The sequence below is a fragment of the Oncorhynchus tshawytscha genome, linkage group LG03 (assembly GCF_018296145.1).
Source record: "Oncorhynchus tshawytscha isolate Ot180627B linkage group LG03, Otsh_v2.0, whole genome shotgun sequence".
In the NCBI taxonomy this organism is placed as follows: domain Eukaryota; kingdom Metazoa; phylum Chordata; class Actinopteri; order Salmoniformes; family Salmonidae; genus Oncorhynchus; species Oncorhynchus tshawytscha.
The window spans coordinates 48,130,779-48,157,172 of NC_056431.1; the positions used below are offsets into that span (position 1 = coordinate 48,130,779).

At 42.2% G+C, this 26,394-nt stretch overlaps 1 protein-coding gene across 1 annotated transcript; it reads right to left on the reverse strand.

Moving 5' to 3' along the window:
* Positions 1-449: 449 nt before the first annotated feature.
* LOC112246678 (rho-related GTP-binding protein RhoE-like) lies at positions 450-25,865 on the reverse strand. The gene is made up of 5 exons (XM_042318449.1): positions 25,575-25,865; positions 25,211-25,298; positions 4,161-4,270; positions 3,212-3,346; positions 450-3,052 (listed from the first exon to the last, which is right to left on the reverse strand). Exons 1-5 carry the CDS (start codon positions 25,722-25,724, stop codon positions 2,804-2,806), a joined length of 732 nt encoding a protein of 243 aa, XP_042174383.1. The 5' UTR covers positions 25,725-25,865; the 3' UTR covers positions 450-2,803.
* Between the last annotated feature and the right edge of the window lie 529 nt (positions 25,866-26,394).

The window sequence follows — 26,394 nt, forward strand, 5'->3', positions numbered from 1 at the left end:
TCCTCCATGTTGTTCATGGTGAGTGTTGTTCATGGTGAGTGTTGTTCATGGTGAGTGTTGTTCATGGTGAGTGTTGTTCATGGTGAGTGTTGTTCATGGTGAGTGTTGTTCATGGTGAGTGTTGTTCATGGAAAGCATCCTACTGTATTGAATAAAGATTTAAGCACGGTGAGAAAATGCTAGCTGGCCATGTAGATGAGAAAACACTAATTTAATCAAGCAGCCCTCTAGTCAGGAATAGAAATGTGGTTACCATGTCATGATGTTCACAGATTAATGTGCCAGAGGGATAAGACATTTAATTGAATATTATTCATCCCAAGCGATTATTTTACTGCAAGGAGTCTGAGTAGGTTGTAGCAAAACAAAAAATGGTTCATGTGTTCTGCTACGATTTCCAGACAGTGGTATTCCAAATAGTTTGACAAAATACCCATGTCAAGTCTCAAGACGTTGTACTGTACATTGAACTTTATTTTCAAAAAGGTAAAATGTGTAACTTCAATAAATACTGTCGAAACATCATACATACAAATGGACTAAACATTTTTAAAAAAGGGTTGATATTCTACAGCTAACACATTCTGAACTTTAATTTACAATTTTTTCCTACCGAGAGCTAAGGCTACACCCGCTAGCTGATATACTGCCTTGGGGGGGCTGTTCTGAAATCAGCTCAGACTTCAACACCCAAGTACTTACTATGCTGCGGAGACAACTGAAGACTGAAATTGTAACTGTTATATGTGAAAGATGTAAATCTAGTTTAACAGCAACTGCTTGGAGAGGGTGGAGAGAAAGGGGGATACCTCTCAGTTGCACAAGAACGCATTCAACAATCTTCTGCATTTAACCAAACCCCTCAGAGGTGGTATGGGGGAGCGGCTGCCTTAAATCGACATCCACATCCCCAACTGTTCCCCAAGCGCAGATGGTTAACCGTCTTGCTCAAGGGCAGAAGACCAGATTTTTCCCCACCTTGGGGAGTCGAACCAACGACCTTTCGGTTACTGGCCCAACGCTCTTAACCGCAAGGTTACCTGCCGCCATGAGCTATAGCTACAGGCTAGTTCTACTTAGCTACTGGACTTAGCCTATTGCCCCAGTGCGCTAGTCACATTCATTATCAAATAGCAATTGTATTTGAATCAAGAGTAGGCTACGAATGTGGTGCCTCTGTACCAGAGATGAACAGTGTGCGTAATATGTAGTCTGCCCTAGTGCTCCACACAGAAATTGATTTATTTTGTATTTTACCTTTATTTAACTAGGCAAGTCAGTTAAAAACAAATTCTTATTTTCAATGACTGCCTAGGAACAGTGGGTTAACTGCCTGTTCAGGGGCAGAACGACAGATTTGTACCTTGTCAGCTCGGGGATTTGAACTTGCAACCTTTCGGTTACTAGTCCAATGCACTAACCACTAGGCTAACCACTGCCGCCCCAAATCAATAACAGCACTGTACAGGTCATGAACCAGCAAACATTGATAACTAGACTTGTCTTTACAGACCATTGTCCTTCTTGGAGTTCGATAAGAATCCTCACATTGCATAGCCGAGGACATCCTTGAAAAGATCTGAGCAATGGTCTTCTGGGCCGATAACCGAAGCTCAGTGGTTTGATCAGCACTGGCCATGTTTAAGCCCTTAATTAAGCTCGGCATGGGTGTGCACTGTGCACCACATGTACTGGGCAGCTGTGCTGCCCGTAACTCTTGCGATGCCAGGGAGAGAAGAGCAGGGAGAGCAGTCATCCCAGTGACAGAAGTGTGACAGAAGAGCAGGGGTGTAGGATATGTCCTCAGAGATACTGTAGCACATCCTTCAAAATCATTGGTCATGGTCGTTACACAGCTTATCACATTAGTCGTTGCCAGAGAGCTACTTTGTGAGCAATTTCAACGCTCTGTCAAGCTTTTTTGGTTGTAAATGATAAACAACAAAACAAAGGGTTCAGACTATGCTGAGGTTTACAAACAGCACTAGAATGATATGCAAAGGAGCAAAACATAGTAAAAAGACTTTCAGATCTTTCGTAACAGTGTGCAACAGCTTATAACAAACATCCCATTTGGCAAACTCATAAAGGCAGAAACAAAAGAGAAAGGGGGAGAAGATGGGCAATGTGAACGAACCAGTGTTTGTCCTTTAGTAACTTCTTTGTAAGTGCCAGACCCAGGGGCCAGTGCAAGAGATTCATTTGTCTTCTTGATCCATTTTACTATAGCAGAACACAGCGGAAGTCTCTTGCTTCTAAACAACAATCTTGTCACTCAGTGGTGAATCCACCACCATACCACTTCTCATATCTTTCTGAAGATAAAATTAAAACCTGATACCACTTTAGCTCTTTTCCTGTCCAGATCCCAGACCAACAGGTTATGATGCAATTGCTGGACCAAAAACATTATTTCCTGGGGTAAAGAAAGCTTGAGAGGACTGACAGAAGTCAGCATGTCTTTCATCTCTTTCTTGTAGTTTATGTCAAAGGGTTGTTGACCATCTTGGCCTTAAAAATAAACCAAAACCCAATTCTGAAGCCTCAGATGGGCACCAGTGTCCGGTTTCCTTCAGTCTCCCTGGTGAACTTCTCCTATGGCGCAGACTAGGGCAGCTTGATGTAAGTTTGTAAGTTTTTCGTCAATACAAACCAGTGGAAAAGCTGATTTAAAGTGCAGCGCTAACTCGCCTTCTCACTCCTTTGCGTGTGAGTCGAGTGGGAGGGGCTCTATGCAAAGTGTCCAGTCCCCATCACCTGCCTGCTCCTCCCACAGTCCAGTCAGTCTCCCTACCCCAACCAATCACATTATTGTACAGCTCTTGGCCTTGTCTTTACGCAGGTCTGATGTGACAGCGGTGAGTTCGGGCCTACTGGGCATGTGCGAGATCCTCTTGGTGCCCCTGGAGGATTTGTTGCGTTTGACGTTCTTGTTGCTCTTGTTGACGCACGCAAGCGTGGCCACGTGGAAGATGTCTCTGACGCTGTTCTCAGACTGCAGGGATGAACACTCGATGTAGGGAGCACTGATCTGCTTGGCCATGTTGGAGCCCTGAGAGAGAATAACCAGTCGATCAGTCTTATTGGTATTCATAGCTGTTGAGGTTTACAGGTACCACATTAAGGCATATAGTACTAGACCAATAATTCAAATAACTTGTCCACATCATAATGAGTGTTAAAGTACAAGCAAAATGCATGTACCACCTACCTGATCATATGACACGGGTGTCTGTCTGTGATTGGACAGTTCCACCAGTGTGGTGAGGTCTGTGCGGAGGTCTGACTTGCATCCCACCAGCAGAATCTTGGTGTTGGGACAAAACTCCTGGATCTCTACTCGCCACTATAGAGAAAACAATTCAGAAAATAGAAAAATCATTAACACTTCAAGTACACGTGCTTTTACAGGTTTGGCTAATATTCAGACATCCAAACATAAGAGTTATGCACGCTAATCTCGACTTCCGCAAGGTCTATAAAATAAAATAAAGTTATGCACCCAGACCTCAGGTTAAGATTTGGGGCCAAAATAGTTAGACAAGTGCCAAAAGGGCCGCATTAATGGGCACTGGAGTTTTTCCAGAGAGTTAACCACCCACACATTCTCTTCATATCATGCTGTCATCTTTGAAAACAGTCACTGACAGCGCCAGCTCTGTATCGCACAATTTAAGAAATGGAAAACATCCTCTTCCACTTTCCCAGGCTTATTCTGTGCCTTGAACAACTGTCCTCCAGCTCTCTCATTTCACCCCACAACAATGCCCAGTTTGATCAGTGTGTGGTCCAGATACTGGGGCCCAGCCTGGTGATTATGTTCTCTCCAAAGGAGGGATCACTCCCACTCACTGGACCAAACTCCTCTCAGCTGGCACAATACCGAGCCCTGTGTCATCACAGGTCAAAGGGCACCGAGAACCAGAGTAGCCATCCCTGGGATAACACACGTGAACAAGGCCTGTTGGACTACTTCTCAGACTCGTGTGCCCAGTGCAGTAATTTTCATCCATGAGGTTTTTCACAAGCCACTTCACCCAGCAACACAAACAAGCCTTTTCCAAGAGGGTCCAAGGGGACAGAGTGAAAATGCCTGTGGGACAGGTCACTTAATTCAGGGGCAAATCAGAAGAAACTTACAGGACATATGAAATGCTCACCTTCTTCAGTACACTGTCCAGGGTGTCTGGTCGGCTGATATCAAAGCAGATGAGGACTGCATCAGAGTCTGGGTAGGAGAGCGGTCGCACATTGTCATAGTATGGAGATCCTGCAAAAACACAATAGTAAAAACCTGGTCAAAAATATGCAAATTAGGCCAAATAAAGAACTAAGAAATCACATCCCAGCTCTGCACTATTCCTTGCATCAACTAACATTAGTTTAGCTCAGATAACTCAAATGTATTTAGTACCCAACAGATTTTACTGTAAATGTTAGAACGACCCAGGGAAGCAAAATTCCTCCCTAACACCATTTCACTGTGAGCCAGCACATCCATAAATTATTACGCTTGTGTCATCATTTCAGCTGCACTGCCCGTGGGGCTGCTCACTCCCTGCCCTCCATTCATACCCAGCCCAGAACCCACAGTCAGAACTAGGACAGGGGACATCTGTAATATGGAGCAGATGGGGGGGGGTCTCCGATTACTCTAATTAGTCACTCCAGTCCCAGGTCACTGCTGTACATCGCATATCCAACACAGTGTCAATCCCTTGACTGTCTTGCTACATAGTATACGGCTGGGCAACTGATTAGGAGCAGCTTGGATTCAATCTAATTTGAGTTCTAATTTTGGAATGATATATTTTTAGCAAGTCTTTGAAGCATCTTTCCACATGCATTTTAATTACCTAAATTCTATTGCACAGCGCATGCTAATATAATTGTCCGGATTAGTCGCCAAAGTCAAGAAAGGAGGTGGTATGCTAATCTCGTAAACTATGCATCTGATTAACGACATGTAAAAAGCAAGATGCATGAGATTTCTGAATTTGGAAAAGCACACAGCACACAGAGCATGTACTGACTAACTATCACATTGAAACCCAACACATTTGCAGTCTGATGACTGGCAGCGGAACATCTGCGCTTCCACCTTCGGAATGCTGTGCCAGGAATTGTGTTTTTTTTCTCCAGATTATGTCTGGGAGATTCTTTCAGCTACACTGACATTTCGGTATTCAACGAGGACAGCTCAAGGAATGGTTCCCAGCGATGGGGGGGGTAGGAGTGAAGCCTTATTCTGAAAAAGGAATGTAGATTAAATCATTTCATGCATTGACAGCTTTTCTCCCCCTCAAACATGAATTCTAAACTTGATACCAAAAAATAAATAAAATAAAAACTTTGTACACTAATGACATCCTCATGTTCCATGGAAAACACATGGCCGGAATGTTACATCCAATTTAAACTTAAATTTCCCTGAACAGCAAGTAATGCCAAAATCTTATTTTGGAGACGGAGGGAAGAGCTTGTTTGTACCGAGTAGGCCTAAGAACTACGCCAGCATATGGTGGTGTTTTACCAATCTCCCATTGCTTTCAAGTTTCCATGACCAAATCTGCACTGACAAGACAAATGTAATTTCTCATGTCTGGTGGGCAAGGTTCATAATCTTCTTGTTATGCGTTTGATCTATGCCTGGTGGGCCGCTCTAGTCCAGTGATTAAGGTTTGCTTTTGTAAAACTTTAAAAATGGTCTTTGTGGATCGGTCTGACCAAGCTGAGCGACGACTGGCGGCCCTTCTCTGGCTTTAAACATTCTGACCTACTGAACGATGGGACTGGGACCAGGTAGAGAATGAAGACAAATATTTAAACAGTAAATAGTCACCCAAAAGAGTATACATTGCCTCCTGGAGACTTTCCTCAGTCAATTGAACACAGACAACCAGCGTAATGATGACACCGGGGAAGGGGAGGAGCCCAAAAGGTACTGCTTTTTTACGATTCTGCTACCGAATCGACTAGCACTCACTTTGGGGATCCAGACCGTTATACAAGAGCCCAGGAAAAGGAAAGCCATGCCGATGGACTGACAGCTCATTTGCCCCATTTCACTGCAGCCCTAAGGCCAGCCAGACACCCACTCCCATCCCTCTACCCCCTACTGTGAGTAAACACCCCTGCTATCAGACTGAAGGAGCCATTCTGATGGAACCATTCTGAGGGCTTAAAAGGAGATCCCAGTTGGAGTCCATAAAAGACAGGCTACCACAATGCATCTGACAAGCAGAGAGACAAGGGGACATTTTTATTCTACCCATTCCTGATGACAGAGCAGGGACCAGCTCAAAACAGAACTGCTGCTGCTGCCCCCCCCCCGAAGGACAGCGTCACCATCATGTCATATCCCATGTACTTGAGGGAATAAGATCAAGGGCTACAGCGCAGTCTGTGTGTAACTTGATATAGAATAGAGAGCATAATAGAGAGCACCCCCTCCCCCAGACCACTAGAATGAAACTGTACATGAATCTACAGACAGAGGACTTGTTTTCAAAACGGTGAGAGGGGTCTCCAGGGAACTAAAACACTAAAAGGTAACTTTGTCCTTGACCGGTGATAGAGACACCTTTCACTGTGGGAATACCTCTAAAAGAACCCCACCATATTCTTGGCTTCCGCGTGGAAGTGCCTTGTTTAACATATTCAAAACAAATCCGAGAGAATGGAAAAGTAACTAAATCATTGATGAAAAACTGTTGGTGCATTGAATCAACTTCAGTCTGGTTTCAAACTCAAAATGTGAGAATGTTTTGCTCAAAATAGTTTTCAAAACAAGCTTTACTTTTTTTTTTTTATAACTCTGCATTGTGAACAATGGGGTCTTTGTGAGGATTAAAATGTAGTCTTGTGAATGGCATGCAGCTCAAATTCTCTCAACCGAGATGCATGAGCTCTGCCAGTGCCACTATAGCAGAGGGCAGTCCAGCCACATCAGTCAAGGGCTTAACTACCAAAACAATGAAGTCACAATAAAAAAAGTCACTTAAGACAGGAAGACCGACAGGCCTAAAAAGTGGTAAATTTCTTCAGAGACCTCAAGAAGCTGCAAGCAAGTGGGAGCATTGACAGACACTATCTGCTATACCTTACCTGAACAAAGAGCAACAGCTCTCTCCTTGCCTACCCCTCAGGCACAGTCTCGGACCTCATCCACTAATAAGTAAATGACCAGCCCGAGGGGCATCTACATGAAAAAATGTGGTGGATGTCTGTGGGGGGCTAAGGTGACACCTTTAAAAAATTACCGTTTGTAATGAGCACCTAAACAAAACCCATAGCACTAAAGAAGTGTTCCCCCTGTACTCATGGAAAAACTGTGTAAACTTAAACCAAATCCTAAGTTTGTAGAAAATACACATTTTTTATAATACAATTGGAGGACTAGAAATGTCCAAAATAAAAGCTAAAAATGATTAAACCAATAAATAAAACAAATTAAAATTTACAAGTACTTTTGGCATGGCTGAATTATTGACCGGGCACATGCCCAGGGGGCTCCATTGATTGTTATGTTTGAGCAAAACACAGAATTACCCATGATAACATTCTTCAAATTGCAGGAAATGTTTACACTGCAACATTGTCAACTCCATGGGAAGATTTGCAGAATTAAGTACATTAAAATTGCTAAATTCCCTCAGCTCCTTGTAAGAATTTACAGAATTGAAGGAAAGAACCCTAAGTTAAATTGAAAATGCTTGTTATCTAGCTAGTGAGCTCATGTTCGCAACATTAGCCTGGTTAGATGACTCGCCATTTAAACACATGAGAAATTCATAAAAATGGGTTTAGTTCTCTTTGGCGTTTAGAAGTGTTCCTCCTTTAAAAATTGTCATACAGCGGCACACCTTGCGTGCTGCCACAGCATTTTTATTTTACATTTATTTAACTGGGCAAGTCAGTTAAGAACAAATTCTTATTTTAAATGACGGCCTAGGAACAGTGGGTTAACTGCCCTGTTCAGAGGCAGAACGACATTTTTACCTTGTCAGCTTGGGGATTCGATCTTGCAACCTTTTGGTTAATAGTCCCAACGCTCTAACCACTACGCTACTTGCCGCCCCCCACCATGTAGTTTAATTATCAGCCATTTTATCTATTACTACATGTTGATGCTAGTTTGACCACCAGATGGTAGAGAAGCATTTGAAAGTATTCCGTATTGGCAATTCCAGATAATTTAAAACCTTTGTAATAACAGTATATGGGATTGATTAAGAAATTTGGCTTAATTAATATGGTGTTTCTATTCAGAGAAAAACGGAACCCTCTGGTTCTCTTTGGCGCTGTACAACATGACGTCAGGAGTAGGCTACAGGATCGGAGGATTCTAAATTTGCCTTCATTATACAACTTTGTTCCAATATTTCTGTAAATCAGTGCCATTTATTCATGGTAATTTATGAATCCATAACTAAATCAACATCTGCATTTTGAAAGAGTATCACGTTATTAGCAAAATGTGTTTAAAAGGCTACTGTGCAGTTTACAATAAATATTGTAGTAAACATGGGATGGTGCCTAATTCCTTAAGGGCGAGCAGGCCATGTCTGTACTACAGAATGCAGGGCATGTGTTATTTCAGAGTTGTGATGTCTTCACTATTTTCTACAATGTAGAAAATAAATAAATCCTGGAATGAGTAGGAGTCCAATCTTTTGGCTGATACTTGCTTAATTAGAATATTAAGTTTCTATTCCATGAAAAACAAATGGAAAATGGGCTTTGTGCCAATATCTGTAAATTAGTGATATTCCCATAGTAATTAGTTATGGATCCATAACTAAAACATCTGCATTTTGAAAGTGTATTTTATATAATTATTTTATTAACTAAATGTGTTTATTAGGCTACTGTGCAGTTTACAATACATACTGTAGTAAACATGGGGAAAGTGCCTAATTCCTTACATAAGGGAGAGCAGGCCATGTCGGTACTACAGAATGCAGGGCAAGTGGGAGACCAGGGTTCAAATCCCAGTTGGGGAGGAAGGAGAAGGCTGTCCTTGTAAATAAGAATTTGTTCTTCACCAATTCCATGTGTTATTTCATAGTTGTGATGTCTTCACTACTAACCTAGAAAAAGAATGTAGAAAATAGTAAAAGAAATCCTGGAATAAGTAAGTTTCCAAACTTGGTACTTGCTTAATTAATATTATGGTGTTTCTATTCCATGAAAAACCCTGTGTTTGCTAGACTGGAACAGAAAATATGGTGCTGTACAATGGAGATTCCATGTGCGTTATTTCATAGTTGTGATGTCTACAGAATTAGACATTACTCAACACTAGTGAGACTCATTTTGCCTATAGTAGGCCTACAGTATATTGAAAAATATTTCTCAATGGTGACTCTCCGCCAACAATTACAGATATTAATTTAGAGTCCTCCAATCCTCTAAGGGGCATTTCCCGTTAGATATTCTTAGATCATAAGTGGCTTTGATATAATTCTAAATTAAGTCAATTTAAAAAGTAATATTTGTTTTTATTTAACCTAGAGTGAGCATGAAAAAGGAAACAAAAAAAAGCAGGCATCACTTGCTTATATTCAGTCAACACATTAAGAATATCACAGTGTACAAGTAATTCGTTATGGACATTTTGAAAGTGTATTTATCATTACTTTATTAACGAAAGCATAAAGATGCTGATGAAGAAATGCAGTACAGTATATGCTTTTACATATGGATAATAAAGCATTTAGAAGATAAGCCACCTGCATTTGTTTTTAGGCTACTGTGCAGTGACAAGTAAACATGGCATATAGTACATACTGCATGGGAAAGTGCCTAATTCCTTACATAAGGGAGAGCAGGCCACGTCCAGACTTTCTCGTGACCTCAAGTACTCATTAACGCGGTCTTTAATGCTTTTTCAGGTTGCATGGACGGAAACGTCTGAGACACAGTATTAATGAACACCCGGAGGTTCACTGGTAAGCCACATTTGCCTCGGGATCCATCCCAGTTTGTATTCCGAGCCCACTCGTGGTGGTATCTCTTCGGTTACACATCCTTGGAATAGCAGAACAGGATAACGGTCCGGGCGGCCCTTGCTGTGCAGTTGGTCAAGTTCTGTTGTCAGAAGAGTAATGGAAATGTCAAGGTGAACCAACGACCTGACAAACCCACCATGCAGGTTGACTGCCTGTCGGAGGTGGAGTTCGAGCTCACAGGTGTGCCTGGCATGGATTGTGACACCATTTCCTTCCTCACCCTTTTCAACACTTCCGTCACCTGACTCTCAGCTAATGAGGAGTGACTCTCCGCCAATACCACCTGGCTCTGGACCAATGCATCAGCTGTCGCCCGTATCTCTGCCCTCAGAGAATGTTTCCCTTTCAGCTTTCAAATGACACGATCTTCAAAGTTTGAATCTCACCCATGAGCGCCTTCTTCAGCTGAGCAGAATGGTACAGCCCTGAGCCCCCATCCATTACAGTGGCCTATGATAGAAACAGTAGATCATTTAAGAATTAAAAGTGACTCCAACACACGTTAAGAATCTAGCTTAACTAATAGCCTTCTTGGCAACCATGCGTTTTTTCGTTGTCCAGCCCTTTGTCCACGGATCTCCACGTTGTAAGCTCTGCAAAAACACATTCATTCACGTTTTTCGTACACAAGAGTTTAATACAGTATGCCTATTGCCCCTTAATAAAAAAATGCTCCGAAACCAAAATACCTTTCGGTGATCCTCTCAGCTCCAGCTCATTTAAGTCCTCTGGTGGTTACATTCCTTACCCTGGAACGGGTAGCACCATAGAAAGAAGCTGGTTTGATGAAAACATTGTCCATTTTGTCTGTTCTCTTTGGTAGCAATGTGATTTTTTAAATTAAGAGCTTGTTTTTGAAATGGTAACCGTTAAGGGTGGAGTGAGGAAAGGAGTGACTTTCAGGTTACAATAGGCTAGAAGTATACAGCAGATTAGGGCATTCAGGAGGAATGGAAAAATCTGCTGGAGACATTTCAAAAATACTGGTAGACTTGGGGATTTTGGTCACGGACAGTGCTACTCGGAAAAACACTACAAGACGCCTGTTTGACACTCAAAGCCAGGAAAATGAACAGGTACAGTAGGCTACCATACCAGTATTTAAACATCATTAGGCATAGATTAATCAACCGCTGGTCAAAACCTGCTCCCTGCTTGTTTCATTACATTATTATGCAGGTCTCAGAGCAAATAGCCTGGATTGTTACACCCATCTCATTCCTCACGTCATTCAGGACACTTGTGGGCGTGCTGGCAGGATGTACTGTTGATACACATACATATATGAATTACAAATCATGGTTCTAGTCTATTGCATAGTTACAATGCGTAATCATTGATGTCCCAGGAGCAGTACACTGTTGAGGTGTATAGTTTTAATAAATACATAGGACACCAGTCACAGAATGGAGTTTGATACACATGGTATTGGATATGACAGATTTATTTTCCCCCGTAAATTAACTGACAAAATATGCACAATCGCTTGCCTCCACATGAACACATTTTTTGCGTGACTCGATATAACTACTTACATTTACCGCACCGTAATATTTTGTCAGCCATCTTTGCTGAAGAAAGCTCCGCGTCAAAGTCATCATTGGAACAACTCAATATGATTGTCAAAAATACCTTGGGACCCAAATGCATGAGAGCTCTAACCTCCCCTTGTGGTGGTCTGAAGCAATGAAGCCGTGACACTGGGTACCGCTAAGTCCCGGTGTAAGCTCTCAACTTTTAAAGGAGTAACCAGTGTAGCTTGCGTTAACAAGCTAGGGCTTGGCATTCTTAATAATGTGTCTGTTGGTGATGGGTAGGTAGCCTACTTCAAGTACTGCTTGACTTGTAGCTACCCTAGCTGTATTATTTTAGTCTGGCTTTGAGAGGTTTCAGAGATGGACTGCGGGAGAACATTGATAGGTTTGCTGTCACCCGCTGTACAAGCAAATTATTATAGCTAATAGGCAAGGTTGTAACCTTATTTAGTCCTACCTGTTAGGGTGGGTTTTATAGTAATCGGCATGCACTAGAGGTCGACCGATTAAATCGGAATGTCCAATTAATTAGGGCCGATTTCAAGTTCATAAATATGAATTTGACACTGATTTGGCCAATTTTTTTTTACACCTTTATTTAACTAGGCTCGTCTGAAGAACACGCTCTTATTTTCAATGACATCCTAGGAACGGTGGGTTAACTGTCTTGTTCAGGGGGCAGAACGACAGATTGACCTTGTCAGCTCGGGGATTCAATCTTGCAAACTTAGTTAACTAGTCCAACACTAACCACCTGCCTCATTGCACTCCACGAGGAGCCTACCTGTTATGCGAATGCAGTAAGAAGCCAAGGTAAGTTGATGATATTACTAGTTTAATGCTAGCTAGCAACCATGTGTAGTTAGAGTGTCCTGCATTGCATATAATCGATGCGGTGTGCATTCGCGGAAAAAGGACTGTCGTTGCTCCAACGTGTACCTACCCATAAACACAAATGCCTTTCTTAAAATCAATACACCGAAGTATATATTTTTAAACCTGCATATTTGGCTAAAAGAAGTCTAGGTTAGCAGGCGATATTAACCAGGTGAAATTGTGTCACTTCTCTTGCTTTCATTGCACGCAGAGTCAGGGTATATGCGAAAATTGTTTTTAATCTGATAGTTTCCGGATTCGACCATATTGACCTAAGGCTCGTATTCCTGTTTGCCAGCAGCTCTTCACTGTGCTTCAAGCATTGCGCTGTTTATGACTTCAAGCCTATCAACTCCCGAGATTAGGCTGGTGTAACCGAAGTGAAATGGCTAGCTAGTTAGTGGGGTGCGCGCTAATAGCATTTCAAACGTCACTCGCTCTGAGACTTCTAGTAGTTGTTCACCTTGCTCTGCATGGGTAACAATGCTTCGAGGGTGGCTGTTGATGTGTTCCTGGTTCGAGCCCAGGTAGCGGCGAGGAGAGGGATGGAAGCTTACTGTTACACTGGCAATACTAAAGGTGCCTATAAGAACATCCAATAGTCAAAGGTATATGGAATACAAATGGTATAGAGAGAAATAGTCCTATAAATACTATATTAACTACAACTTAAAACCTCTTACCTGGGAATATGGAAGTCTCATGTTAAAAGGAACCACCAGCTTTCATATGTTCTGAGCAAGGAACTTAAACTTTAGCTTTCTTACATGGCACATATTGCACTTTTACTTCTCCAACACTTTGTTTTTGCATTATTTAAAGCAAATTGAACATGTTCCATTTATTTGAGGCTAAATAGATTTTTGATGTATTATGTTAAGTTAAAATAAGTGTTCAGTATTGTTGTAATTGTCATTACAAGTAAACCAATAAAAATAGAATAGTCCGATTAATCAGTATCGGCTTTTTTTGATCCTCCAATAAAATTAAAAATAAATAATCTAAAAATCATTTAAAAAAAATCAAAAATAAGTCAACCTCTATTATGCACACATGAGAGAATTGAGGGGGTATTGATAACACATATTACTCTCAATTTGAAGTTCAACTTAACTGATGCCATGACGGCAGCTGCTAAGGAGGGAGCAGCTGCGAACCAGAAGACTGCAGCCAAGGCAGCGCTGGTCCACACCTGCCCTGTGCAAGGCCGGCATGCTCATTGGGCAGCTGCCTATGGTGGCAGACTGACAAAGGGGCAGCATTTTCTGAGCTAAACAGACCAACGCACCTCCAACATATAAAACATCACAATTCTGCTCAGAACAATGACTCAACCAACCAGTGGCTGTAAGGGCTTTTTATGAGAGCTTTGATGCCAACCTGTGATAAGCAATGACCACTGTCAAAGGCAGGGGCGCAACATATTTTGCGTCGCTGCATCTCCCCAACAGCAGTAAATTGTCTAGAAAATATAGGATGTGGTAGAAAGAGTATGTAGCCTACAAGCTGGAGATAAATGACAATGTAATGAGACTGACACTTCATTGTGCAGTAAACTAGACTAACCTAAAAGGTGCCCAATAAATAAAAGTGCTGTCATGTTAACCTGAAAACAGGACAGGTCAAAGTAAAATGGATAATCACGAGTGTTGTCCAGGAGTTGCACCTCATGTTAAGTGGTTTCAATCTTTTTGGTCCTGTCCAGATGTTTGTTGAGTGTTTTATAAAACTGCAGGCTGACCACAGAGGTCATTCATAAAATTAAACTTCAGGCAACACCTCAGTAACCCCGGAATGACAGATGCCTTTTTGGTGCAGTTCGGACCAGCCTTGATTTCCACATCAAAGGACATTGGTTTTTGGTCCGGACCAGGTCTACGTACGGTTCAGATTATGTCCAGTCCAGCCTTGACCCAAACAGAAGTATTTTCACATTCAGAACCCGATTTCAATGTTAGGAAAATATGGTATTTCAGTGTCCCTGAAAATATACATTTTAAAAACAGATATATTTTTACCCTTCAGAATGTCTGGAAAAGACAAACAGTGCATTCGGAAAGTATGCAGACCCCTTGACTCATTGTTACAGCCTTATTCCCCCCAGGTTTAGACACTTTCGGAAATTAAACGGAAAAAAATGTTGATTTTAAATGAAAAAAAGTATCCAAACCCTTTGCTATGAGACTCGAAATTGAACTAAAATTCAATTGATTGGACATGATTTGGAAAGGCACACATCTAAGGCCCCACATTTGACGGTGCATGTCAGAGAAAAACCAGAGACAGGATTGTGGCAAGGCACAGAAAACATTTCTGCAGCATTGAAGGTCCCCAAGAACACAGTGGCCTCCATAAGAAGCGTGGAACCACCATTACTCATCCTAGAGCTGGCCGCCCAGCCAAACTGAGCAATCGGGGAAGAAGGGCCTTGGTCAGAGAGGTGACCAAGAACCCAGTGGTCACTGACAGAGCTCCTCTGTGGAGATAGAGAACCTTCCAGAAGGACAACCATCTCTGCAACACGCCACCAATCAGGCCTTTATGGAAGAGTAGCCAGACAGAAGCCACATGGCAAACTCAAAGGCTGTCAAGAGGCACCGAAAGGGCTCTCTGACCATGAGAAAAAAATAGATTCTGGTCTGATGTTACCAAGATTGAACTCTTTGGCCTGAATACCAAGAGTCACATCTTGAGGAAACCTGCACTATCCCTACGGTGAAGCATGGTGGTGGCAGCATCATGCTGTGGGGATGTTTTTCAGGATTGAGGGAAAAATGAACGAATCATAGAGATCCTTGATGAGTCCGGAGTCCTCTGGAGCAGGTTACTCCGACAGGGACGAAGGTTCAACTTCAACAGGATAACAACCCTAAGCACACAGCCATGCAGTCTCCATAGATAAACATTGGCAGTAGAATGGCCTTTCTGCCCTGCTAGACCTGCATGATCAATTAAGTGCGGTCATTGTGAAGTGGAAATGTCTAGGAGCAACAACGGCTCAGCCTCAGAGTTGTAGGCCACAAGCTCACAGAACGAGACCAGAGTTCTGAAGCGTATACAAATCTGTCATTGAAGCAAAACTGCCTCGAAGTCATGTCAGCACAAGAATTGTTCATCGGGAGTTTCATGAAATGGGTTTCCTTGACAGAGCAGCCGCAATAGCCTAACGCCACCATGCGCAATGCCAAGCGTCAGCTGGAGTGGTGCAAAGCACGCCACTATTGGAGCAGTGGAAATCATGACTCACGCTTCATCTGGCAGTCTGAACAAATCTGGGTTTGGTGGATGCCAGGAGAACGCTACCTACCCCAATGCATAGTGCCAACTGTAAAGTTTGATGAAGATAGGTGGAATAATGGGGGCTGTTTCATCGTTTGGGCTTGGCCCCTTAGGTCAAGTGAAGGGAAATCTTAATGATACAGCATACAATGACATTCTAGACAATTCTGTGGTTTCAACTTTGTGGCAAACGTTTGGCAAAGGCCCTTTCCTGTTTCAGCATGACAATGCCCCTGTGCACAATGCAAGGTCCATACAAAATGAACTTGACTGGCCTGCACAGAGCCCGGACTTCAACCCCATCGAACACCTCTGGGATGAATTGGAACGCCGACTGCGAGCCATGCCTAATCGCCCAGCATCAGTGACTGACCTCACTAATGCTTGTGGCTGAATGGAGGCAATTCCCTGCAGCAATGTCCCAATATTTAGTGAAAAGCCTTCTCAGAAAAGTAGAGGCGGTTACAGCGAAGGGAGGAGACCAACTTAATAAAACGCCCATGACTTTGGATTGAGATGTTCGACGAGCAGGTGTCCACATACCTTTGGTAGTGTGTGTGGAGTAGTAGTTTGTGGCATCGTATTGCTTAGTTTATCATGTCAACTTATGTATATCTAAGCCACAGATCATCTTCCGCCATTAGGAACTTAACCGTTATAGATGCAGACCGAAAGACATTCAAGCAGCACTTTGAGAGAAAGCACCCCAAGTCTCTACTGGTCCCAGTACTGGTTGATGTGCAGGCCTAAGTGACCACACACAAATGGACCTACAGCTGGGGTAGGATACTTCAATCATTCACAGTAGATGGTGTAAACCACCACGTTATCCAAAATAATATATAAAAAGCTGTCCTCAATGCTTAAGTTTTGTTTGTGGCTCAAAATTGTGGAAATACTGTGATTGCCCAGTCTTAAAATGTTGTGATTCAGACACAGGATGAGCACAATTTGAATGCTGTAACTGAGATGGAATGATGTCAAGGGACACACGCCGATAATGACTGGACAGGATATTTGTAACATCATAAAGTAGGTGCAGAAGCACACTAGCATCCAATTATGTTTATTCCATGAACAACCAGCTCTAGCTACCACTTATTCCACACTACGCAGTTTATGCCCCATTGTTCACATAATTTCAGACACTTTGGAACTCGCCATCAAAACCTACCTTCACCCATTTTCCCTATGCTGCCATGTTGAGCCCCCAAATTGTAATGCTGTCCCTAGTCAGGTTCAGACAATGCAGCAGCAACATGGACCAGTTACATTGAAAAGGGTGCTGATATAGCTGCTTTTAGGCATGGCTTCCTTGATTTGAGTCTCATTCTGCAGGAGTTTACCTAGTATTTTATATAAAACCTACCTTACACATCCTGTTGCCATTTTTAACTCACCCACACAAAAATCACAATATGCTGTTCTACATTGTGTTATTGCTGGTCTAATTCCTAAAATGGAATTCTGCCCTCAGAGAAATAATGGTTCATATGGTGCTCTGCGATGTCCCAGGTTAAATGGCATTGATAAATAATGTTTACTTGAAATGCAGATGTTTATGTATCATTTTAAAGAAATCAAACTAGTAAACAATGTAAATGTTGGAGTTCAGGTGTTTGCCGTGATTGATGACCAGGTGTATGTCAAAATATGCATGTTCATGATTATGGATACATTCTGCAATGAGTTAATCTGGCTTTGAACACGTCAAAGTGAGTTCTGAATTGCTTGAATACAGTACTGCATTCTGATGAATTGAAATAGACTTCACCTTGTTCATATAGTTGGCAGAAATAAGGGATTAAATAGACCTCCACTGGCTGAAACAGAAATTATCTGGTAAAAATAAAGTTTAATATCTACTTAGGTAGCTAGCTTCCTTGCAAGAACTAGCCTCGTATTCATGGTACATTATAAATTGGACTGATACTAGGATAGTACTCTGTAAAAGACCAAATGCAAGCGTTAAATAAGTTACATTTTTTTCAATACATATTTCGTTTTGGATCAAGGTAGCGAGCTAGTTGACAGCAAAGCTAGAGAAGCCGTGCAGGAGTTTACAGGGATTTGTAGTCTGGCATGACCTGTACTTTGATGCTAATTAGCATTTCTGAATCTGAGATTAAACAGAGCACAATACACACACAAAACACAGCCCTTATTTGATGAAGTGATAAAATGGTGGAAAAACAATTGGAACAATTTCTGTGTTTGACCGCTAGGTCTTATGGACACGTCCACTGTAGGGCTCTAGTCACATTCATAGCACAGGGTGAGAAGATGGGTTCATATCAAACATGACCCAATTCAAAATTTACAGGTTGGAACAGTGTAGGGGTGAGCCGGAGGCTGCTAGACAACCCAGACAGTGGGGAGAAACCTGCACAACCATCTGCGCTACATACTAATAGCTAGGCCCAGAGCCATTGATATACAGTATAGTGACGACCCAGGTGATGCAGAGCTGCCAACTCATGCATTGGCTGAGAGACTTGCATTTGACCCCGCCTCACATTGAAAAATACTGTTTAATTAGTCCATTATAATTGTCAGCATGTTAACCTTTCAACTGTGCTCCAAATTGATTTGAAATGCGTATCCGCAATTTAATCTCCCAGTTGAAACCACTATCATTGTCCCGTCTTGCCACAGCACTGAACCATGGACACATTGACGCATAATTGGTTTAGTTATGTAAGGAATCAAGGGGATTGGAAGCATGTTTTAAAGAAACGCCTCTTGAGAGTTTATGAAACTAAAGAGCAGCATGGTTAGAGCAGTTTAATGTACAATGTTGTCAACAAAATTAGGTTGCTATTACTCTTCCCATTGCAGAATGCAGCCTTTTGTCAGCATTGCACTAAAGTCAATTTAATCCACACTTGCATTAGTCCCCTCTTTTGGGGATTGGCATTTAGGCTGTGACAAAGGCAGCATAAAAACCTACTAGTTCCAAGCAGGGAAGCTTGGTAGGGCCACCTGATTTGTAACTGCGAAAATAATTGTCAAAACAGATTGGGATCAATTTTTTAAAAATTATAGCAGGGACAAATAGAAAAATTATTTGGTTAGGGTGTAGGGGCAGATAGTTACCAGACCTATTTACTTTTAGTCTGATCAGTGGAACAATTCTAATTATTAAGGGGCTAAAAATAGGGTAATGAGTGTGCTTGTTCGCAAGAACTGTTATTCCCCACTTATTTTATTATTACACTCCTTCCCAGTACAAATCACATATTTGAAATCTGGTGTCTTAAATATTTATAAGAGGCTATGTATTTTGCAGCCATTCATGGACAGTTTTAAATAAGTGATACAAATAAAGCATTGGCTATTAAAATGAGTCAGTTTAAATTTGACATTTTAGTATTATGCACAGTCTAGGCAGAACTGTTGGGGGGGGAAATAAAAATGTTTTTTTAATTTTTTTTTTTTAAATCAAACGCAAACATCACATTATCCATGTTGGGTAAGATGACGGCAAGGCCCTCAACCACCGAGCCAACAGGTCTCAGACGTGCTCAAAAGGGATTGAGACCTGGGCTCGTCACTGGCCATGGCAGAACACTGACATTCTGGTCTTGCAGAAAATCACGCACAGAACAAGCAGTATGGCATTGTCATGCTGGAGGGTCATGTTAGGCTGAGACTGCAGGAAGGGTACCACATGAGGGAGGAGGATGTCTTCTCTGTAACGCATAGCGTTAAGATTGCCTGCAATGCCAACAAGCGCAGGCCGATGCTGCGACACACTGCCCCAGACTAATGAAAGACCCTCCACTCCCAAATCAATCCCGTTCCAGAGTACAGGACTCGGTGTAACGCGCATTCCTTCGACGATAAACACATATCCGACCATCACCCCTGGTGAGACAAACCGCAACTTGTCAGTGGAGAGCACTTTTTGCCAGTCCTGTCTGGTCCAGCGACAGTGGGTTTATTCCCATAGGCGACGCTGTTGCCGGTGATGTAAGGCAGGTCCTCACCAGACAAGAGACCTACAAGCACTCAGTCCAGCCTCGCTCAGCCTATTGCAGACAGTCTGTGTGTTCCTGGTGTAACTTGGCCAGTTGTTACAATTCTGTACCGGTCCCGCAGGTGTGATGTTCGGATGTGCCGATCCTGTGCAGGTGTTGTTACAAATGGTCAGCCACTGCAAGGATGATCAGCTGTCGGTCCTGTTACAATTATTTTTATTTTTAAATTTGAAGTAACATTGTCCTGGAGGAGGACCCCAAATTCCCCTTCTAGGGGTTGTGCCAGAAGGCAATGAAATTCACATAGCAAATCTCACGCCAAGCTTTCTTCAAAAAGGTCTGCAGCCCTGTGATATGTCCCAACAATAAAAACTACTGGGGCACTAATGCAACACCAACAACAGAATAATAAATATCAGGCCGCTTGTAATGCTGGACAGAAACATTCCTCATTAAATGTTTTCTGCTAAAAATAAAACATCCTCTATAATTTTGTAAAAAACAAACATTCCCTGGTGTATCAAAGGCCACATTGGTGTGATCGATAAATAGTAGAAGCAGCAGTTGAGGATTTAAAAAATGTTTGTGCAAATTGTCTGGGTAGCTATTTGGTGAACTATTCAGCAGTCTCATGGCTTGGGTGTTGAAGCTGTTCAGGGTCCTTTTGGTTCCAGACTTGCATGGTACCGCTTGCTGTGCAGTATTTGAGAACAGTCCGACTTGGGTAGCTGGAGTATTTGACCATTTCTAAAGGCCTCCCTCTAACATCTGATAGAGGTCCTGATGGCAAGCTTGGCACCAGTGATGTACTGGGCTGTGCATAGTGCTTTGCAGTCAGATGTCAAGCAGTTGTCATACCAAGCAGTGATGCAGCCAGTCAAAATGCTCTCAATGGTGCAGCTGTAGTACCCCTCCCTCTACAACAGCCCAATCATCCAGACAGGCTGGAGGACTCTGAGGCTGTTGTATAGGAGGTAATTACCTTCTGATCTGCGGCTGGGTTAGATACCCCAGGGACCACTAGATGTGGGCATTTTGTACCAAGAAATGTAACGTAAGCAATGTGTCAGCATTTATTTACTCAGGAAAAATAGTATTTGAACTGGGGAAGGTGTTTAATTTGGAGTGTTGCTGACAGTCCAGCAGTGGCATGTATTCACAGAAGCCAGGCTGAATGCATGTCACCGGAGAAAGCATCAGAGCAAGCAAAACAGCTCCCCTCTGTATGTGTCGGCCATCTGATGCTGTCTGGTTCAAAAGAGTATGACATTGTTGATGCCTGTAGCATTGGACACAAAGGAAGCCAATGAGCATTTGGCCTCCCTTGATAAAAAAAAATTAAAAAGTAAAAAAAAAGAAAGAAAAAGGGAATAAAGGGAAGCCAGTTTGGATTTGGCGTCACTGCGACAGACACTTGAATTGTTACATCTGGTTGTGTTGTCTTCCGGTGGCTAGCTAGATAAAATTCACCTTTTCCTAAATTGGGATTTAAACCCCATCTCCATCCATAGCTCTGTACTGGCCAATGATTATAAAATGGTGATTCTGAGCCAACCATTAATTCATACATTATGCCCCTGGCCTGAGAGGATGGAAGGTCAACATGTACAGTCCATTCAGACCTTGACGGCAACTTTGTTACATTACAGCCTCATATCCCCCCCCCCCCAAAATCTACACACAATACCCCCATAATGACAAAGCAAACTGGCGTTTTTTTTTTTTTTTAACACACTTGCAAAAATGTATAAGCTACATAAGTATTCAGACCCTTTACTCAGTTGAAACACCTTTGGCAGCAGTTACAGCCTTGAATGTTCTTGGGCATGTCACAACAAGCTTGGTATATGGGTATTTGGGGGGTTTCTCCCTTTCTTTGCAGATCCTCTCAAGCTGTCAGGTTGGATGGAGAGTGTAGCAACAGCCATTTTAAGGTTTCTCCAGAGATGTTCGATCGAGTTCGGGCTCTGGCTGGATCACTCAAGGACATTCAGACTTGTCCCGAAGCCAATCCTGCCTTGTCTGTGTGCTTAGGATCATTGTCCTGGTGGAAGGTGAACCGTCACCCCAGTGAGGTCCTGAACACTCTGGAGCAGGTTTTCATCAAGGATCCCTATGTACTTTGCGCCATTCATCTTTCCTTCTATCCGGACTAGTCTCCTAGTCCCGGCCGCTAAAAAAAAAAAATATATCCCCACAGCATGCTGCCACCACGCTTAACCGTAGGGATGATGCCAGGCTTCCTCCAGATGTGCCACTTGGCATTCATGCCAAAGAGTTCAATCTTGTTTCATGGTCAGAATCCTTTAAGTCCCTTCTCCAGATCTGTGCCTCAACACAATCTTGTCTCAGAGCTCTACGGACAATTCCTTAGACCTCATGGCTTTTTTTTTTGTTACTCTGACCTGCACTGTCAACTGAGACCTTATATAGACATGTGTGCGCCTTTCCAACTCATTTCCAATCAATTGAATTTAGCAAAGGTGGACTTCATTCAAGTTGAAGAAACGTCAAGGATGATCAATAGAAACAGGATGCACCGCAGCTCAATTTGAAGTATTATAGCAAAGGGTCTGATCACTTATGTAAATGATGAATGAGATCCACACAAATACCAGTTCACACTTTGTCATTATGGCTGAGAAAGAAAAAAAACGAAACATTTTAAAATAAGGCTGTAATGTAACCAAATGTGGAAAAAGTCAAGGGGACTGAATTTTTTGAAGGCACTGTACATAGATGTAGAAGGCTAATGTTATCCAGGTAACGTTGCCCATTAAATGGAAATTAGGCTAGCGAGCAAGCATTTTAGCCAGGTAGCCTAGGACAACAAAAAAATGAAAGCGTGTACTGTGTGACAGACCGTTTCCGCAACATTAAAGAGGACGGCATTGGCGTTTCTCTACAAGTAGGGTGAGGATGCATGTTTTTTTCTACATGCAGGAACACATGCACACAGAGAAATCAAAACCATGAAAAGCCACATTTAGCTTACGTTGATTGGACAATTATTTTGGCATCTTTTAGTTGTCACTGTATTAGACTAAGCATGAGTGATGTTGAAGTTGAAAGGGTGCTGGAATAGTGGAGGCAGCTCATATTTTCTTTGCAACTGTGGTTCTAAATCAATCATTGTTTAGTGGTCCGCAAATGTCCGAAACAATAACTGGCTTGACCATGCTGTATGTCATGTAACTGGTTGTTACATGCAATATTTTTTGTGGACTTCAGACAGTCGCTCTCCAGTCGTGATAAAACAAAAGTTTGAATTTATTCTGCCACTGTCTTATGGGCTCGGCCTTTGGGCCTATAGTCACATGGCATATGAACTAACAGGTCATGGAGCAAGCAATGTAATTATCACAAAACAGGTTGTAATATGGCTTTTTTGGCTTCCCCAGTTAATTTACCCATGCACCGCTACTGCAGTCAAGTCTCTTTAATTTTATTTTATAAGAGAAAAAAAATGTTACATATACATTTTGAAAGTGTTTATTTCATAACCATTTCTTCATCTTTTCTTAGCTGGTGCCTCCACTGAGTGCACCAAATGCCTTCATCTGTTACGCATCTCTGAGTGGAGACAGAGGATATGGACATGGCACACTGAATCAGTGGTTTCCATGGCACCACAAGGTCACCAAGAGAGCTCTGTAAATATTGCAGACTGTTATTTTGAAGTGTTAAGCATTGCTTTTGACCTTTTTGGCATTTTACTGCTCTGGGGTTTGATCACTCACATCGTGTGGTCTTGACTCTGAGATTAAGAATTGTGATGGAAAGTCTATTTTTGGCTTACACATTAGAGCTAGCTAGACGACTGTTCAGATTTAAATAACGCAGCCCATACTTTTTCAGTTTAAGCTGTTCGAAATAAATACAACAAGGACTGCATGCAGTGTCCAGAGATGGCTGTTGAGGCTCAGGGACTGTTCTTAACTGACAATTTGTGCGCTTTCACTAGCATTACCCAGGTGGGTGCTACATGGTCGGCAATGGAAGACCAGTACCCTACCTACGGAGGAGCGACGTTTGGAGGAACTGACAGTCAAAAACAGGTGTGAGGCACAGATGAAGCGCTCCAGGCCTGTTTGTCTTGGTTTCTTATTGGCTGTAACAATGCCCCCTCCACTGCATTCCCAAGCCAAACTACCTCAACTCCTGGCCTTTTCGTCATTCAAAGCCAACTAGAGAAATTCAATCTTGCATTTCAATTTAAATGTGTTCAATACAGCCTCACGCGAGACTGGTCCATAACATTCCAAGGATGCAGTGTCAGTTTAAACTCTGGATATTCCTTGCCACCTACTGGGCTAGTTTAATGTATTGATGACCAGTCAAATTAAGATTAAGCTAGGTAGTCTGATTTTTCACAAACTTTTAAATGTGGTGAAGAAATGTTTACTCTAATTCATGGCAACACTCACATTCCACCGTGCCAGTCCATAGTCGGGCTCGTGCCCTGTAGTGCAGTATTAGTAGGCTGTTATGTCTATGTACACCAAACAAAAGTGTAAAATGCAACATGCAAAGTGTTGGTCTCATGAGCTGAAATAAAAGATCCAAAGAAGTTCTCCTTATGCACAAAATGCTTTAACAAATTATACATTTGTTTACATCCCTGTTAGTAAGCATTTCTCCTTTGCCAAGATAATCCAGCCACCTTACAGGTGGCATATCAAGAAGCTGACGAAAGAGTTTGATCTTATTCAGGTGCACCTTGTGCTTAGGACAATAAAAGGCCACTAAAATGTCAACGCTTCAGATCTCAAGTTGAGGGAGTGTGCAATTGCTGACTGCAGGCATGCAGACCTCAGGAATGTCCACCTGAGATGTTGCCAGATAATTCAATTTGTATTCCTCTACCATAAGCCGCTTCCAATGTCATTTTAGAGAATTTGGCAGTACAGCCAACTGCCCTCACAACCACAGACCATTTGGGCTCCCGAGTGGTGCAGCAGTCTAAGGCACTGCATTTCAGTGCAAGGGGTGTCACTACAGTCCCTGGTTTGAATCCAAGCTGTATCACATCCAGACGTGTTTGGGAATCCCAACAGGCGGTGCACAATTGGCCCAGCGTCATCCAGGTTAGGCCTTCATTCTAAACAAGAACTTGTTCTTAACTGACTTGCCTAGTTAAATAAATGTGTATGGCTTGTTGATGTCAACATTGTGAACAGAGTGCCCCGTGGTGGCTGTGGGTTTATGGTATGGGCGGGCATAAGTTAAATACAATTGCATTTGATCTATTGGCAATATGAATTCACAAAAACACCACGAAGAAATCCTGAGGCCCATTGTGAAGACAATTTTTTTTTGTAGACATTTAACCAACAAATGCATCCATTCCCAGTCATGTGAAATCCATAGATTAGGGCCACATGAATGTATTTTAATTGACTGATTCTCATATGAACTGTAAGTGAGTAAAATCGTTGAAGTGGTTGCCTTTATATTTTTGTTCAGGATAGAATGCTGTAGAGATTAAATAGACATTAAAATAGTATAATTCAAAAAAAGTTCTCACCTGAAGTGTCCCAGAGACTGAGTTCTATTCTTTGCGTGTCGATTTCAAAACTGGCTGTGTAGTTCTCAAACACAGTTGGGACATAGGTCTATAAAATAAAGAATTTGCAATACATCATTACGTTGATCATACACGTTATCCAATATACCAAGATGAACTGTACTCAAAAACACTAACACATTATCCATCGTAATTTAATCTGTAACTCTGCAAGCAGTCAATTTGAATCACTTGGTCTGTGTGTAAAAGTGCACAAAAGTTCAGAAGATATCATTAGCCAACACTAACCCTCGGGTAACGACTCGTAAATGGCACAAAACACGCAAATTAGTTAACTCATCCAAACGACATACAACAGTCCTACCTCTGGAAAGCAATCTTTTGCAAAGACGTGAAGTAGAGCAGTTTTTCCACACTGGCTGTCCCCAACGACAACGATTTTACACTTCACGCTCTGGTTAGGATCCATCTCGGATTTCGGTGAAAGCTTTTGAACAGATCCTGTATCCTTCATTGATTTTCTAAATGTCTATAGATAAGCTCCGCACCAAAATCAGATCCCCATAACAATCCCTACTGTCCTGTGATATTGTCAGCAATGTCCTATACACACCGGTAAACCATTCGGTAAAATACTTTTGATCGTGCAAAGGGACGAACACAGGGGGTTTATATACGAGGCGTTAAACCAATCCGCTGCCTCTGTCATTTGATGAAGGAGTGGTCCGCCCCTTTCTCCCTCGTGGAGACGTCAACATTACCACGTGAACAGCGCCCTCTATTTGTCGGTATTCCCTACTATGCTCTCAGAGGAGAGGACAAGCAAGATGTGTTCAGAGGTGTAAAAAAGCTAGCAAATGTCCATAGTAAAAAACTAACAAAAGAGTCATTATCATTGTGGCTGATTAAGTGGGATACCTAAAGATAAGGTAATAATACAGTTACTTAACGGTCCATTATGTAATTCAGAAATACCTAGAAGGCTGGCACAACATGTGCTGAACATCTGGTGAACTAAAAAGCACATAACTCATGTTCAGAAACTTGTGGCTGATGCAACAACTACATGATGTTCCCTCAGGGCGAAACACAGCACTGGCAGCACATGGATTGTCATGACTAGTTACCACAGCCACAAAGTCATAAACCCAGTCTATTTCTACAACCTTATGCCTTATGCCTAA

Bases quoted from the DNA above. Each gene is read 5' to 3' on its own strand.
- LOC112246678 (XM_042318449.1), bottom strand. From the start codon at position 25,724: ATGAAGGATACAGGATCTGTTCAAAAGCTTTCACCGAAATCCGAGATG. The intron at 25,299-25,574 runs GTAGGACTGTTG...TTTATTTTATAG, and splicing joins CAAAAGATTGCTTTCCAGAG to ACCTATGTCCCAACTGTGTT. The intron at 3,347-4,160 runs GTGAGCATTTCA...TTTTCTCTATAG, and splicing joins TGGACAGTGTACTGAAGAAG to TGGCGAGTAGAGATCCAGGA.